General features: G+C 28.6%; 1 protein-coding gene across 48 annotated transcripts in view; it reads right to left on the bottom strand.

Moving 5' to 3' along the window:
- slo (calcium-activated potassium channel slo) overlaps window positions 1-13,536 on the bottom strand; it is a 165,564-nt gene that overhangs the window by 57,524 nt on the left and 94,504 nt on the right. For 40 of the 48 annotated variants that reach the window (XM_075294203.1, XM_075294179.1, XM_075294212.1 and 37 more), the window contains 2 exons: window positions 4,272-4,382; window positions 1,055-1,160 (listed from right to left, as the gene is read on the bottom strand). In XM_075294203.1, the coding sequence (XP_075150318.1) occupies window positions 1,055-1,160; window positions 4,272-4,382 (217 nt within the window). Of the gene's footprint in view, window positions 1-1,054; window positions 1,161-3,011; window positions 3,118-4,271; window positions 4,383-13,536 lie in introns of all 48 variants that reach the window. The other 8 variants (XM_075294220.1, XM_075294225.1, XM_075294315.1 and 5 more) reach the window with 1 other exon arrangement.

Here is a 13,536-nt window from a genome sequence, read left to right as displayed (position 1 = left end):
CAATCTGAAAAAGAGTACATTTTCGCGCAGATGAATCGGTTAATAATTCTAGATCCTTAATAAGTCAAAATTATGAACAGAATTGTTCATGATTTTCTATTGTAAAATGAATATTTTTTATGTTTAATAAAATTTCATCAATTGGTCAGAAATTGATGAAATTTTCAAAAAATCAAAAAATTATCTTCCATGGTTGTTTCATTGTTTTTACTAGGGTATATATTTTAAATTTTAATCAATTTGGACAAAACTCGCAAAAATTTATATTTCGACAAAGAATGGATTGTTAATCGTCGAAATTTTTCCTGCCTACAGATATAAACAAATATAGGAAAATATCTCCATGATTCAAATCGTCAACAAGATTATATTGACCAGACGGGCTCCGTCCTCATAAAGTACATTGGTAATAGGAGGGAAAATCGATATTGGGATGTGCTATGGAATGCTATACCCTTCACCAAATAACAGAAATATAAATTTAACTTTTGAACTGATAACTGAGCTGTGTCCGTTATTTTATATGCATGAACATTTTACAAAAAATTAAATGCGTCTGAACGCTGACTGTTAGAAACTTGTCAAACTTCAATACGGCAATACTGGCATTATTTTCTCTTGTAGGCGACAATGTTCTAAATAATTTTACTCATTACTATAATCATAAGATAACTGTTTGTTGTGAGCAAAAACCAGAGAATTCTTCGTTACAGATAACATTACAATCTCATTCCTATAGGATTACAGTAAATGTTATTGATTAGGATAAATATAGACAGTTTGGTGAGCACTTCAAGTGTTGTTGTTTTGTTAGGAGGGAAGTTGTAGGTTCTCTATACGTTACGTTTTAATTATTTAATTAAAGTTTTACATTTAGACAACATTGATGAACATATTAGATTTAAAATTAATCATTTCTTCATGATTTCCTGTGTACACATATATGAATGATTATTTTTGTTATGAGCAACTTCGATAAAAGAAAAACAAAATGCATGAACTGAGTGTGTGTGTGTGTTTGTGAGAGAGTGAGACAGAACAGAAATCGTATTACCTTAACCCTTTGTAGATCGATGGGATTCATAATAGTGCCTTGAAAAAATTCCACTGTGGTAAAATGACGTTTAAATAAACCTTCTAGTTCCAAATCAGGTGGTTTTCTTTTGGAATATTTTGCATTCATTCAATTCGGTATGGCATTATGATTGTATACCAATTGGTGGAGGTTACCAATTTTTAGGGATGAGATCCAAATTAGGAATATATATTTTGTACATATATTTGGTGTTTGATTTTGCACCATTTTTGGTTTATTCAAGTTTTGAGTGATGAGGCAGGAAATTTTGAAGTTGATATTACGGTTTCATAAAAGAATTTTATAGAATAAAAACAAAATGATGTTCAATTCAAAAGTGATTCACCGGAAGTACACGAAATTTGTATGATGTGTAGAAGAATATTTGATGATACAAAATTATTTGTTTTTTTATCTTATATAATATTGGTTAAGAAAATAGAATTCTTAAAAATTAAAACTTAACTAAATATATACATTTTATTTTTGTTTCTTTTGATACGATTTTATTAATACGAATACAATACTAGGAATATGGAAATTTTATAGTTTTATTTTAATATTATTATTATTCATAGACAAAAACTTGTTCTTTCCCATTTTATTGTTAAGCTAGGTACAATGCTTTTCAAACTTTTTGAATTTAAATAAATAATTATTTATTTAAAAATAAATCGAAAAGTCAATGATTCAACTGCTCAAGACACTATTACAAATGCAACGTTCAATTATTTCGAAATTTGTGAATCATAGGATTAGATTTTAAAGACGATAGAGTACAAAGTTTTTGTCTATGTTTTTTTTTGGTTTACTTAAAAATATATATGTACGAAAAATATTCAAATTTATCCTAAATTTTTCAAATATATAATAACAACTTCTAGTAAATAAGGTATTGGAATAAGTTAAAATGGAAGTTGGTATTTCAAAGGAAAATAGAATTCAGAAAGCGAATGCCTATGGAAAAAATTACAAAAAATAGGAGTGATTTCAATCTAAATCTAAGTAAAAGTTTCAAAAGTTATTACTAATAAAATGTCATTCCATTGAAGCATTGATAAGGTTTCCAAAGCACATATGTTTTTTTATATAAATTTGAAATATAAACGAAAAAAATAAATTAAAACAAAATATCAAAATAAAAAAGACCTTCCTAGAATTGAAGCGAAACTTTGTGGCACAACATAAGATAAATTGCCAAATAAAGAACTAGATTAAAAAAAAATTCAAAAAGAAAAACAAAAAGTACTCAAACAGCACGAGGGATGGAGGCAAAAAACTTTTGCCTCCTTGCATGAGCCATACGATGCTTTTCCATTATACAACCCAACGGAAGAGAAAGAAATAAACTGTAACTTGCCGAATAAGCTAAGAAGTTCTGGAAAAACGAATTATGCTGCGGTGATAAATTCATACGATTCAGTTTCAAGAACTTTGGGAAGTCTTTCGAAACCGTCCTTTTTATAAGCTTTTTACAAAAGGGGGTGCTGCAGCACTTCAAATGCATAAAAATGGTTTGTTCGGTGTATTGCGGTTTGTTTCGTTTAAAATTTGAGAAACTACAATAAACTAAAGTGTAACTGAAACAAAATGGAAAAATGTTTACTTGCTGGTTTTGAGAGATTTGTATGAAAATTGAGCAATTTGTTTAATAGGTCTTGATTTTCTTGCGAATGTCGTTGCATAGGCTTTGGATCGATATGCTTTCGAGAATGATTTTTTTGAGGGATTTATCATCATACATTCATTTTGAGTTGTTTGTGGGATAATTTTTTTAATTTGTTCATGTTTAGTGGTGTTTTTTTTTTTTTGTGATGGTCAAAGAGTATGGGTTTGTTTGGTTTTGAGACAGATTTGTTTGTTTTTTTTTTTTTTGCTATTTGTTTCAATTTTTTTTTCAGAGTCTGATTGTAGGTTGATTGTTGGTGTTGTGTACCTTGACTCGTTCCAAATCGACGGCATTCATCATGGTTCCCTGAAAAAACGCCACTGTTGTATAATGGCGCTTCAATAATCCTTCTAGTTCCAGATCAGGCTCCTTGCTATTTGATTCAGTAATTGTTTCAAGTTTCAGTTAAAAAAACACACATTATGATTTGATCATAAAAATTAATTTCTCTCAAAATTAGGTACAAAAAACAAGAATTCATAATTAAATGCATTTGGTATTACAAAATTATGTACTAAGCTTATTGCTAGTAAACTTAAACCTAATTATAGTAGACAAGATTATATAGTACACATTATATATCATATGTTATCTTAAATTTAATTATTTCAAATCAAAAATACATTACATATCTTTTTACAATCACAAGTACTATTTAAATTATAAAATTTTATGTATATAAATATAAACTTATAAAAACTGGAAATTTTAAATAAACATGAATATTATTATAAGTGGAACAGATTATAATTTTGGGTTCGATTGACATTCAAACTAAGGATGCCTTTCAACGATTCAATTTAAGGAAACATGAAAAGATTAGATATACAAAAGGTCCAGGACCCTTCTTTGATTTTAAAGAAAGTTTTTAAAAATGGAGGTAAAGACTGTTCAAATATGCATAACAAAAGCATTTTAAACTACACCCGTGATTATTTCATATAGCAAAAGTACTTCAAAAGATATTGAGTTTAATTGAATATAAAAATCAAGAAATTTTTAATTGACAAATTCATCTGACACTTATTAATTGCATGCTTTGTATTTGGATACTTGCAGAGTTACCAACCATACTCGCAATAATTGCTCAATTATTACTTTTATGGGCATAGTTTTAGGCATTAGCTTTAGAATTGCCAGTCAGTACTATATTATTTTTCTTGGCATAGTTTTAGGCATCTGCATAGATTGGTTACGGAATTACCAATCATATATAAAATTATAACGTATAATATGACGTGCATAGTTTTCGGCATTTATATATTATTGCAAACTCTTGTAAGTATTCTTAAAGTGCATACTTTTAGACATTAAAAAACTTACAATTCATTAGAATTGCCAAACATAAAACGTTACGCTACGTTATGCTTTTAATTTTAGGCATCGAAAAATGTTTGCTAATCGAACCATTGCAAATTTATTCCACTTATATTTAGTTATATAAATCATCTTGTGTCATATTTGTTAAAAAATCAAAAAGGTGAAATTAAAATGGTAGCTAATATTGTTTTCTACTGTTTTACTTACCGATGTAAAAATACCACTTCCACATCGACATCTTCTCGATCTTCATGCAGAAAATCCTTTAGAAAATGTGACACCGATTCGTATGTTATGTGTCCACATACCACAATGTGTCTGATTTGTAACCATTTCAAATCGTCATAGAGTTCCACACGTATAGATATGTATTCCATTGAAATGTGTTCAAGACCAGTTATTGCATATGGTTATTATTTTTTTTTTTTTTTTTGAAACATCACATTTTGTGTGATGGTGGAATAGAAAAAATATTATATTAGTATTTTGAAATTACTTTAAAATGTTTACATGAAATATATATTAATTATAGGGATGAACAAAGGAGAACTTATTACTAAATGAGAGTGTATGAGTTATTATATATTTTTTTTAATATGCATTTTAGTTTGGTTAAAAGCATAAATGAGCAAAATAAGATTTTTTTATTTAAATCTGTATTTTTTATAGTTTTGTTTTAATGTAGTAAGTGTTAGGCGTTTTGTATGCTTTTATGTATGTTAATATTATGGGTGGGTATTTGAAAAGTTCAAGGATATCGATTGTGTATTACTTTTCTTTGAATTTATTAACGTAAATGACAGTTTTAATATCAACATACTATGTTGTATTAGTGTATTGTATTGTAATATGACAAGGGTATAAATATCAGTATCTAGTTGTCAATGATGCGTATTTTTAATATTTCAAGAAATTTCGGACGCTATGTTTACCACTATATGAAGTAAAAACAATTCGTTGAAAGCTCATTTTTCGAATATGGTTTTTTCATATTGTTTTGATTTCAACTTAAACCATTTGTTGACAAAACTACGAGTGTAAGTTAAGTATTTATTGTGATACAAAATATCATAAATCTGGCTTTTTATGATATTTTTAATCTCTTGCTATTACTAACATATATTTTGTATAAAAACGAAATTAATCTAGTTGCTCCCTAAAAGTATGCAATTATCTGAAATGTTATTTTTAACACGGTTTGAATCTATGCAGACCTTGACGAAATGGATTAAAATTGATTGATAGGACAATTTTAACGAAATTAAACCAATGGTCGTTCGAATTATCGCGCAAAAAAAAACAAATGTTTAAAAGTTCATTTTTAAAGAAAAGTTAACATGAACTTTTCTTTAAAAATCTACTTTTAAAAATTTAAAATTTTTTGTTGCTTTGAATCATTACCCATCGAGTTCTGCGCTTTACAGACTATCAGTTATTCCGGACGACAGTGCTCGTGTCGAACATGTCCCATATATTGTGCACTTTATAAGTTAAGTCCGAAGGCATAATCGATACTGCTGCATGTTTATGGGATCGATAACACATTTACCGATTATTTAGTCATCGCCGACAAGTCTTATCGATTCGACACACTGTACGATTCTTTACAAACACCGACATTAACTTTTCTTTAAAAATCTACTTTTAAAAATTTAAACTTTTTTGTTGCTTTGAATCATTATCCATCAAGTTATGCGCTTTACAGACTATCAGTTATTCCGGGCAACAGTGCTCGTATCGAACATGTCCCATATATTGTGCACATTATAAGTTAAGTCCGAAAGCATAATGTTTATGGGATCGATAACACATTTACCGATTATTTAGTCATCGCCGACAAGTCTTATCGATTCGACACACTGTACGATTCTTTACAAACACCGACATTCCGTCCGGAATAACTGATAATCTGTAAAGCGCATTAATCAACATAACCAACGTTGCCAATTTGGCTTTTTAAAAGTCGTTAAGAAGGAAATTCGGAAAAATCAATTTCATGTCCTTTGTAACCATTTTTAGCCTTTTTTATATTCGACATGTTTATATTGAAATATGGACAAAACTGCATTTTTATCTAACCCTTGCTGCCAGATTAAAATTTTCAACATATTTCAAAACTCAATTCAATCATTTGCAATAATTAGTAAAACCATATTTAGGATTTTTTGTTAATGCCTAGTACTAAGTTCGTTTATGCGAAAAACGAATATCTTCATATATCTCCGTAAATAGGGTCTCAAACCCAGGGATGTTAACTTATTTATGCGAAATAATATACCTGCCTATTTTTTCGTGCGAAAAATCCATGGTTGTCTAAATATTTGCTTTAAAATGCTTAAAACAAAGATTTCGCATTTATTCCGCGCTAACCTTTTTTATATGGAATATAACAGTTTTTCGCGTGAAAACGTGATCTTAGTACTAGGCTTAAGAGAGGAAATCTAAGTTTAGCAATCAACGGACTAATTCAGTATAACAATTACTTAAGTTTAAATCATTGGATTTTTATTGGCATGTAAAATCCAAAAATCTTTAAGAAATATCATTGAACTTTTCAGATGTTTAAAAAAATTATGTAGGCATGTAAGTGTTTCGGGTGTGTGTGTAAGGAGGGAGAGATAGAACTGTTGGTTTTGATTTGAATATTTGTAAGAGTATTGTTAAAATTGACGTGTATTAACATTGATATTTAAAAAAAAAAAAAATAATCTTTTGTTTATGGCAAAATAAAACAAAATATATTTTATATCTTTTGTACAGAAAAATTATAATAATCATTGTAATGTGTAATTAAATAAAAAAAGAACACCTTGGCACACATGTACTTTGTATTTTTATTTTTACATAGAAGTTAAAAACAAAATCAAAGCAAAAAATCATTTAAATTTATTAAAATAGGGGTATTAAAAATATATACTAAAGGAGAAAACAATTCACAATACGCGATTATAACAAAACAAAAATAGAGAAAACCCAAAAAGAAAAAAGGAGAGAACAGAATTTGTAGAAGCAGTGTTAAAGATACTATAAACGCGAGAGATAGATAGAGAAAAAAGATACGGATAGGGGTTCATAAAAATAAAGTAGTTTTACAAAAGCTTTCAAGATGCAAACGAAATAGTGTTTTATTTTTGTTTTTACTAAATGAAAATAAATATATAGATAGTTATGATAATAAGTGATAAAATTATGTTTACAATATTTTAGTCTGCTACCCCATAAAAACATTCATTCATGGATGATATCAATTATTTTTGATTTGTCGGCATATTTGCGATAAACCAGCAAGAATTTATTTATGTATTTATATTGGTTTTTTGTTTTAAATAACTTGGTTATTTGTTTTCATTCTTTGCTTTGCATCATCACATTAAATGAAATTTACACATGTATAACAACATCAATCACATTTATGGGCAATTAGCATGTTCACAATTTACAAAAACAAATACAATGTATTGGAAAAGTGTAATAAAAACAAATTCACAACAATTTGGATAAATATAATAGAAAAAAATTATAGCAATGTATACACAAACATTGCTATAATTTTTTGCAAGTATTGTATTTCATTTGTTTATAAACTTTATTATTTTTTAATTGTGCATTAAAAGTGATATTCTTCTCTTCACCATTGATGGCGGGCATAAAAGTGTACACCTAGAAAAACAAGTTGTTGTTTTTAAATAATGAGTTATCAAAAAAAAAAAAACGTTTTGAATTCGGAGGCTTCTCGAAAAAGAAGATAACCTCTTTGCCTATCAATTTTTGACCTAAAAATTCACGGGAATCCTAAAACCAAGGTTCATCCTCGGTTCCATCGCTACCGCGGGCTAATTTGGGATCACCAACATTTATTGGTGAGTCGACATAAAGGTGAAGGTACAGATTTATGTCGACTTGCGAAACTTTAGACAAACAAAGTACAAAATATTTAGTTTCTGGCAAAAAGAAAATTATTTCCATGTACTAACAATTTTGTTTTGCATGCATTTCCTTCGCTGTACGTTGGTCAATCCCAGGATGCACCGCTACCCATAACAAATGCATTGGTACTTTTGGTACAGAAATTTCGCGTTGAGGCGGTGTTATCGATTATTTGCATTGCACATAAAGCTTTATTACAAAAAAAAAACTTAGATGTGTCGCCATTAGTATCCTTGGCAGATGGGAATATACCTGATAGAAAGGATTTTCTCACAATAAATAGTGATCATTCTGAGTGTTTCAAAGCTTCCTCTGCTACTCTGTAGCGTAGATCTCCAGCAGACCTCTACGTTAACATTTCTGATCAAAAAGTTTTTGGTCATATTTTTCATAAAAACATATGGTTATTAAGCAACCAAATGTAACAAATTGTAAATAAAGAGAAATGGTACGGAGAGCAGAGATATCGATGCTTCGTACTTTAGGAAGATACGCACGAAAATTTATTTTGCGGTGTCTGTCAGACTACGGCGTCAGCTACAGAGGATTAGGTTAGGTTAGACCTACTTAGATTATTCAGTGATTGTGATACCACATTTACTAAATATACTTATTACATATAGACATATACCTAATACATATAGACACTTCTAGTTTTTACCGTTGAACCCAGTCGACCATTTACATGTGTTCAACTAACCTGATTTTTCCCAAAACATTAGCAGACAGTTTAAGGTCCACAGTAATCTGAAGCTATATATATATGCCCCTAAAATTTCATTACGCCTCACACAAAATGCAGAACATTCACACTAAAGGTGCGGTAGTCACATTATACTTCATACACCGAAAGAATTTTTTCCGGAGCCAAATTTAGACGAATAAAATTTTGTTATAAAGTGTTTCTTTAAGAACAAATAAACCCAAATGTATGATAAACATTGCAGCGATTTGTGTAATGGGGGTCCTTTATAGTCGAGTTAAGTAAGGCGAGCACTCTTTGTTAAAAAAAGAAGCTCATCACCTGTGGTATCATAACGAACTTCACTTCTAAGTAGGCCTGCAATAACAAACAACAGCCGCACCTTACCTAATGTTGGTTACGAATGATTGGTAATGCATGAAATTAGTACACAAGGACTCTTTGATATGAAACATATATTTTTATCCTTTATGAATATTTTGTATATTTTTCGTATATTATCACAATTGCGTATCCTTCTAAAATATATGTAAGGATACATTTTTTACGGACTTCGTATATAACAACTGTCACAATAAGATGTTACATATGAATCATATTTCAGAGTGATCGTTTCCCAAAAGCGACAGAGAGTCTGCTCAAAACTATAAATCGGTTAAAGTTCACATTTTTTTTATAACATATGTTTTTATTTTAGTATTTTATAGAGCTTTTCAATGAAATACTCACTCTACTCTAGTTTGAAGATTTAACATATAACTTACTTTTAGTAAAATATTAATGGATAATTATGGATAATGGTCTATAAATGGATAATTAATTAAAAAAAAACAGAAGTATTTAACGCCTGAACTATTTAACTTAATCATAGGACAACCTTAATCCATATCCATTGACTTATGTTTAATTTTACTTTAAGAAAAAATAGAATATATAATTGGGTTGATAGTTTTTACAACTATGTAACATTTTATACAATACGAAACACCAGCATGCTTATTCAATCACGAAAATGCTGTTCTCAAATTGCTCAACCACTTATTCAATTACGAAAATGCTGTTCTCAAATTGCTCAACCACTTAACTCAATCACACAACAACCTCACATTCCCAGCAAAAAAATTTGGAAGTTCTTCCAAATGCACAACTTTAAAAGCACTTCCAGAAGATGCACTACCAATGATGTTCTTTATTTTAACTACCCAGGAAGTTCTTTTAATTCGATTTTTTATATCTTGGTTTTTTCATACTTTTAATAGGTAATTTAAAGTTTTTTTGTTTCAAATAGGTTAAAACCAGAGTAAGAATTCATAAAATGGTACAAATCATTTAAATTTTGTCGAAAAAAATGCTAAATCCAATCTGAAAAACTTTTGAATTTTTGAAAATATTTGAGGTCAAACGTTTCCGACAAGCGTTAGAATCCATTAAAAATTATAAAAAATTATAAAAATTATTTATTTCACAAAATATCACAGTATTTTTTAATATACATCCAAAACATTGAATTTGGATCACACCTAAAAAAGTGATGCAAATTCAGTGCAACGGCTGTTGAAATGGAGGACTTCTGTCCTATGACAAGCCCATGTTAAATTCATCGCTTCTGCGTCAATTTTGCACCACTTCCGGATCCAAAAAGAACATTTTCATTACTTTTTTGGCGACGCTATTTTTGCCGGGTTACTCAATGTTGTTGTGTTGATATAGGCTTGCACCAGCCATATTGGTTTGATTGAAAAAGAATCATGCGCGAGATTGACCGTAAATTATTTTTCAAATATTATCAAGTTTATATGCAATTACAAATAATTTAGGTTACGTTGTGAATTTGTTTATTACACTCTTTGCAGAAAAACTAATTGGCTATTATCATCATCATGCTGGGGAAAATTTGCTTATTTAACTTTTGTATGTGATCATAACTACCAAATCACGTATATATGTATGTACAATAAATTGCTACAAATTATCAAACAAACTTTGATGCATTCCTCATGCAAATTCTAGCACAACAAAGTGCACTAGGTACGCGTGTGTGTCTCGTGCAAAAAAAAAAAGAACAAACATAGAGAATTAACAAACTCAAAAACTTTAAACTTCAAGCCTACTACTCTAAATATTGTATGTGAAATGTATTTGAAAAATGAATATTTTCAAAATTCCTCTTTTTTCGCATTGAATGGAAGAATGAGTTTGAAATGAATGTTAAGAGACTAGACTTAAATATGGTGGTGGTGGTAGTGGTGGAATGATGGTGTAGATTATGGTGGTCAGATAGTGATTTCTAAATGGATCTAATGAAAATTTTCGATTATTTTTAATTTGCTTTAAAATTGGTGAACATTTGTTGTATCATACACGAGTATTGGGTGTTTCGTTTAGCCCATAAATTGCTTCAAATAAAAACTTACTTGAGCGAACATTTTTTTTTGTGGATGTTTTTGAATGATGATCTATGAACAAAACTACTTGAAACAAACTAATTTTATTATTTTTTTTTTTTTCTTATTTTAGATTGATGTTAAAATTGCAAAACATAATATTGTTTGATACGATATGTAGTTACAATATTTGAATAAAAAAAATTGGATTGATGTAAAGCAGATTGTAACAGTATTTTGCAAATTACAAAAATTGTACAATATGCCTGGCCACGCATTTCTTTTCATTATTAAGTAAATCTAATTTTTATGGACAAAAATTCTTTTTACTATTAAAATTCAATAAAAATAATTGATGAAGGAAAATTATACGTATACTGAATCATCTAAATGTATGTATGTTAAAATATTCAAATAAAGATCAACAATGAAGTCCTATGTAAGAGGTCCTGCTTTTCAAAATCTTATTACGAGAACTTTCTATGGTATTTATTATTGTCATTCAATATTCTAATTACCAATGCTGTATAAAATCTAAATGTTTTTAACTTAAATTGTATTTAGAGGTGCTGTATAGTATAAACACTGGGTGCTTGATCCTTAAATGTTAATTACATACCTACTAAAACTGTTCAGCAGAACTCTATTGAGTGTCTATGAGGGAATATGTAATTACTTTATCCCTTATATGTAATGTTTTGTGTGGAAAGGGCCTAGCTGTTTTGTGTTTTAATTTGTTTTTAGGTTTGGGACACTGTACCGCATTTACACACATTTGCATGATTGAAGTTGGAGTTGTATTCCTTTTATTTTTCCACCTTCCCTTTTATTTACTGTATTTGTCATTCATCCAGAAGGATAATAGTTTATGTTGTAGTAATAGTAGTAGTAGTTTTCTTATGTCTTCTTCTTGTAACTCAAATTTAAAATTAAACTAAAAATGTAATACAAATAAGTAGTAATATTTTTGTATTTTTTTTATAACAAAGAGCCGAAGAAACAACCAAATCAAATCGTTTAAAGAAGGAAACTAATGTTAAAAAATACTAAATAATTACAAATCAATGAAAATAATTTATTTTTTCACAGGTTTACACAAACTATTTGTAAGGTTTAATATTTTGTTTTTGTCGTATAAAAATATATATTTTTTATTACCATATATATGTACCAATATCTACAACACAGTCACAAGGTAATTTAAGATTATCTGTTTCATATAGAATTAGAGAAGAAATTTTGTATAATTGAAAAAAAAGTTTTTGATAGTGTTAGTTATTTATTTGTTTTTCTTTTCTTTTATTTAATTTTATTGTGTTAAGGTAGGATTATAGACATTTAGTTACACAATTAAGAGACAAAACATTTTGTTGAAATGAAGGAAGGGGAAATTGAACACAAAATATAACACAAAACAATATTTCTTAGGGCAATTTTATAAAATGAAAGTTTTAAAAGAAGCTAATAGTTCACTATGTTTGATTTTATCGTACGAATAAGCTATCATTTTCTAATTATATATTTAAAATATTGAAAATTTTTATACTGAAAATCATATCAAGGCTTTCTGCAGAATATTCGAAATTTATTGATGCCTATAAAACAATGAAAATGTAAGAATTGATTTATTGTTTAAAAGAAATTACAATAACAAAAACTGTCATTGTATTTAAGACATTATTTCGCTAACTCAACTTTTATGATGCATTTCGGTAACAGAACAAAGCTGTTTACACCAGTGTAGCATATCACATTAGTAATACTGGTGAAATGCCTTCATAAACTGGTATCACTTCTCAGAACATTTTTTTTATTATTTATTATTTTAACATTAATTTGACCTTAGGCAACTTAGAGACTCGGGACCAGTTAAAATGTTAAAATTCAATTAAATAATTATTTGATTAATTTTAAATGCCGGGAAAAAGTTTGATTTTTTAGAAGAGTTGAGAAAATTCTATTCGTAATGAAGAAGAGAGAAATTGAATGATGTTACTGTCTGGAACGTCTATGATAGAATTGTACACCATACCTGCGGTTTCAATTCAGACTAGGATTTTTTTCTCGGACTTTTTCCGTTCCTGTAAGAGCGGGGATTTTTTCACAAACCCCACCCAAAGAAAAACTTATGTTGATGTAGTATAAAAATTGGAAAACTTTAAAAAAAAAAACGAAGAATCTATGTGGAAACGTAATAGTAATAAAAGAAAATTGTACGATGGTTAGATCAGTTCTACCCTATATAGAGTTTTCACGCATTTCAAAATAAACCCTATGTTAAAATGAAAAATGCTGAATTATACGAACTCGCTAGTTAATATTAACCAAAAGACTACGAAATCATTTAAAATTTATAAGGACTTAGATAGTAAACATTTATTTAAATTATTTCACTTCATACCGTATGGGAAATTGGTACATAATTGCCACAGAGCTGGTACTGGTCTAGTTTGTCGCA

The sequence above is a fragment of the Haematobia irritans genome, chromosome 1, assembly GCF_050003625.1.
Source record: "Haematobia irritans isolate KBUSLIRL chromosome 1, ASM5000362v1, whole genome shotgun sequence".
Taxonomy (NCBI): Eukaryota; Metazoa; Arthropoda; class Insecta; order Diptera; family Muscidae; genus Haematobia; species Haematobia irritans.
The sequence above is the reverse complement of the archived record's forward strand: the minus strand, read 5'-3'. Positions and strand labels throughout refer to the sequence as shown.